At 37.8% G+C, this 3467-nt stretch overlaps 2 protein-coding genes across 2 annotated transcripts; both read right to left on the bottom strand.

Moving 5' to 3' along the window:
* Positions 1-553: 553 nt before the first annotated feature.
* LOC119663691 lies at positions 554-1474 on the bottom strand. Its single transcript, XM_038073298.1, has one exon. The coding sequence runs from the start codon at positions 1472-1474 to the stop codon at positions 554-556; it is 921 nt and encodes a 306-aa protein (XP_037929226.1).
* Positions 1475-1529: 55 nt separating this feature from the next.
* LOC119663690 lies at positions 1530-3440 on the bottom strand. Its single transcript, XM_038073297.1, has 2 exons — positions 2886-3440; positions 1530-2807 (listed from the first exon to the last, which is right to left on the bottom strand). Exons 1-2 carry the CDS (start codon positions 3438-3440, stop codon positions 1530-1532), a joined length of 1833 nt encoding a protein of 610 aa, XP_037929225.1.
* Between the last annotated feature and the right edge of the window lie 27 nt (positions 3441-3467).

Below are 3467 nucleotides of genomic sequence, written 5' to 3'. Positions count from 1 at the left end.
AAATTTAGAGTTTATAGCATCATGAGAATTTGAGAAGCTATGTAATTGTTTCAGGCTCCAAAGTAAATCTTGTTCGTGGCATCGCGTTTGGTGTGAGAGTTTGTGTTGGCTGATTGACTTCTGGACGCTTTACCTGCTTTATTTTCCATATCATCCATATGATGGCTCCAACGACAAGAATTAGGGTTATGGAATTAATTGCGTAGTGGTGCATGCTGTCCGTCTGTAGTTTGTGTGGTAATTCAGCGAATTTTTCATCTTTCAGCGTATTGTGAAGTAGCTTTAACTGTTTAAGTTCATTGCTGAGATTCAATGAACTTCCTTTAAAATTTGACCATAATTCCGAGATATTAATGACAGGTATCTCACCAAATGCAATGTAAGATTCATACATGGTGTCGGTAAGCGTTTGATGTGTCTGAATTGTAGACGTTTGGTGTTTGAGTACACAGTCGTCTTGTAATTTCAGCAGTGTTGCACCTTGTAGTTCTAAATGAGTCGTGATGCCCTTACAGACGGCCGTAACTGTTGTATTGTTTTTTGACCCGAATATTCATTGGTTCGCATGATACAGGGGACTCCAAATAATGTTCGATTTTGTTTCCTGCACATTACACGTATTGTCAGATATGTTTTTTAATAGGTTAAATTCGCAAGCGTAAACCTGTGAGCCGGTGTTATATTTTGATTGTTTATCTGAACAAAGTAGTTTGTTTTCTGGTTGCTTGAAAATCATACACTCCTTATACTGTTCACGAGTTAAGGCAAAATATTGGTCTCTATGCGGCGTGGCAGCTAAAAATGAAGCTTCTGGAACTCTTGTCATCATTGTATTGTTGACTGTTGCAGGAATTGGGACGAGATTGAATAAATCGAAATCCTCATGATCGGTTAATGGCAGTTGTAAGACAACTATCAAATGATCTTGTGTGATTCCACTTTGTGAAGACATCAACGTGTATAAATGAATAACATCCTCTTGATTAAATGGAAGACCTTCATGATTCATGGTCTTGATCTTCATGATTTGGTCTTGAAGTTGTTGTGGAGACATCAAAAGAGAATTAATTCTGCCATGCTGAGTATCAGTTAAGACATCAAATATCGCAGCTTCAATTTTCATTAATGTATGTGCCATCCATGTAAGTTGGGTTACCAGTGATGTATAGATCTCTAGGTGGTTAATACGTTTAGTATTATGATTAGTGTGATCTACTATTTTGTTTGTCTCATCTTGTAGTTGATTCAGTTTGACTGCAATGGCTTCTGTAGTTTTGCTGAATATATTTAGAGTTGACTCCATGACTGTAGTCTGATTCTTGATCATTTTTGATAGTACATCTTCATTATTGTTGATTTGAGTTAGAGTTTTAGAAATCGTTTCAGCATATTCTGAATCTAAAACACCAAATAATTTGTTAGCAATATTTCCAACTATATTGATGGCTCCTCTGGCTGATCGGTGTCTCGTCATGACCTTCGTTTCAGTTCGTAACTCTATGTTAGTATTATTGAATTGACGGACGAGCTCATAACAGCTTTCTTGATGCTGTAACAATGGGCACAATTGCTGAAGTGCTGCTGTGCCATTTTGAAACCTTTCGATCTCCTGGTGTAAGCGCTGTTAGATCATTTGGATCGGATGACATTTTTGTTATTGGCCTTGAATTTAACATGGCTTCTATTTCAGTTATGACTGTTGTCAATTCCTCATAAGTCAATGAAGCGTTGAGAATTCCTTTAATCATTAAATGTTTAGCTGACTTGACGGCAGCTTCCCAGAGTCCTCCAAAATGAGGAGCTCTTGGTGGAATGAATTTGAAGTCAATTCCCTTGTTACTACTGGTCTTAATGATCTTTTCTTTACCATTTTCTGAATAAATGGTAGACTGGAGCTCTTGTAGTTGGTTTCTCGCCCCAACAAAGTTAGTCGCATTGTCACTATAAATTGTTTGGCATCTTCCTCTTCTGCTGATAAAACGTTGAATAGCGGCTATGAATGCCTCTGTTGTCAGGTCACTCACCACTTCTAGGTGAACAGCCTTAGTCGCGAAACAGCAAAATACGGCTAAATATGCCTTTGTTGGCCTTTTTCCTCTAATTTTATAATGAATCCATATCGGACCACAGTAATCAACTCCTGTGGTAAAAAATGGTTTAGTCAGAGTAACTCGATCAGTCGGTAAGTTGCCCATGAGTTGGTCCATCAGTTTTGGTTTTGCCTTTGAACAGATGACACAGCTGTGAACAATGTTTCGCGCCATAATCTTTCCTTTAATCGGCCAGAAGTTTTGTCTCATTATGCTTAGCAATAATTGTGGAGCACAATGGGAATTTTCTTCATGTTTCATTTTGAACATCAATTTCACTATTGAGTGATTGTAAGGAATTACCATTGGGTGTTTAGCATCATATGGCAATGTTGATGCTTCAAGCCTTCCTCCAACACGAAGTACACCTTGTTCGTCAATGAACGGTGCTAAAGTATTTAGTTGACTTGAACTGTTGACTGCTTTACATTGTTTTAAATCAGAGATTTCCTTTGCAAATTCTGAGCCCTGAATAGTTTTAATTATGAAGACTAATGCATCTCGTAATTCTTTTGGAGAAAGTGTTCTTGTTGGTGATTGTGTGCGATGAAATACACGGCGAACATAAGCAATTGTTCTTTGGAGGTATCTGAATGAGTTTCGATGATCAATTTGATTTATCATGTGATCAGAACTAGTCGTTTGAATGATAATGTTAACTGTATGTCCTTGTCGTCTTTCGATATCAGTTGAGATGTTAAATGCCTTTGGGTTTGGCTGTTGCCAAAATTCGTTGCTTCCATGAAGAAAGAGTGGACCAAAAAACCATATATGTGAATAATTGAACATTTTAACCTTTATTCCTCTGGAAATGATGTCAGCAGGATTATCCTTTGATGCCACATGATGCCATTGATCAGCATGTGACATCTCTTGAATTTTGCTAATACGATTTGCTACGAATGTGTGCAATGAGGCAGATGAAGATATTATCCATGACAAAACAATTTTAGAATCGGACCAAAAGTAGGTTGGCACGTTTTGATACTTTAAATCTTGTTTAACTCTTTCTGCTAATTCGACTCCCAGCAATGCTGCGCAGAGTTCTAGTCGTGGAAGTGTCTGTTTCTTTAATGGTGCTATTCTAGATTTGGCGCACAATAGTCTCGATGTTATTGTCTTATCATTATATATTGCTCGCACGTACATAGCTGCTCCATATGCCTTCTCTGATGCATCCGTAAACATGTGTAATTGAATCGAACAGGGAACCGGCGAATTAAAAATATGTCTGGGTACTTTCACAGTATTTAATGTTTGTAAGTCATTTCTAAACCGCTTCCATTCTAGCTGAGCCTGAGGTAACAGTTCCGCATCCCAGGAATAGTTTTGTTGCCACAATTCCTGCATGAATATTTTAGCTGTTACAGTAATGGG

This window comes from Teleopsis dalmanni, unplaced genomic scaffold (assembly GCF_002237135.1).
Source record: "Teleopsis dalmanni isolate 2A unplaced genomic scaffold, ASM223713v2 unscaffolded_contig_0774, whole genome shotgun sequence".
Classification (NCBI taxonomy): Eukaryota; Metazoa; Arthropoda; class Insecta; order Diptera; family Diopsidae; genus Teleopsis; species Teleopsis dalmanni.
Note: the sequence above shows the minus strand (reverse complement) of the source record. Positions and strands in the feature narration are given on the sequence as shown.

Bases quoted from the DNA above. Each gene is read 5' to 3' on its own strand.
- LOC119663691 (XM_038073298.1), bottom strand. From the start codon at position 1,474: ATGACGAGACACCGATCAGCCAGAGGAGCCATCAATATAGTTGGAAAT.
- LOC119663690 (XM_038073297.1), bottom strand. From the start codon at position 3,440: ATGCAGGAATTGTGGCAACAAAACTATTCCTGGGATGCGGAACTGTTA. The intron at 2,808-2,885 runs GTTAAAATGTTC...TTTTGGCAACAG, and splicing joins TCATTTCCAGAGGAATAAAG to CCAAACCCAAAGGCATTTAA.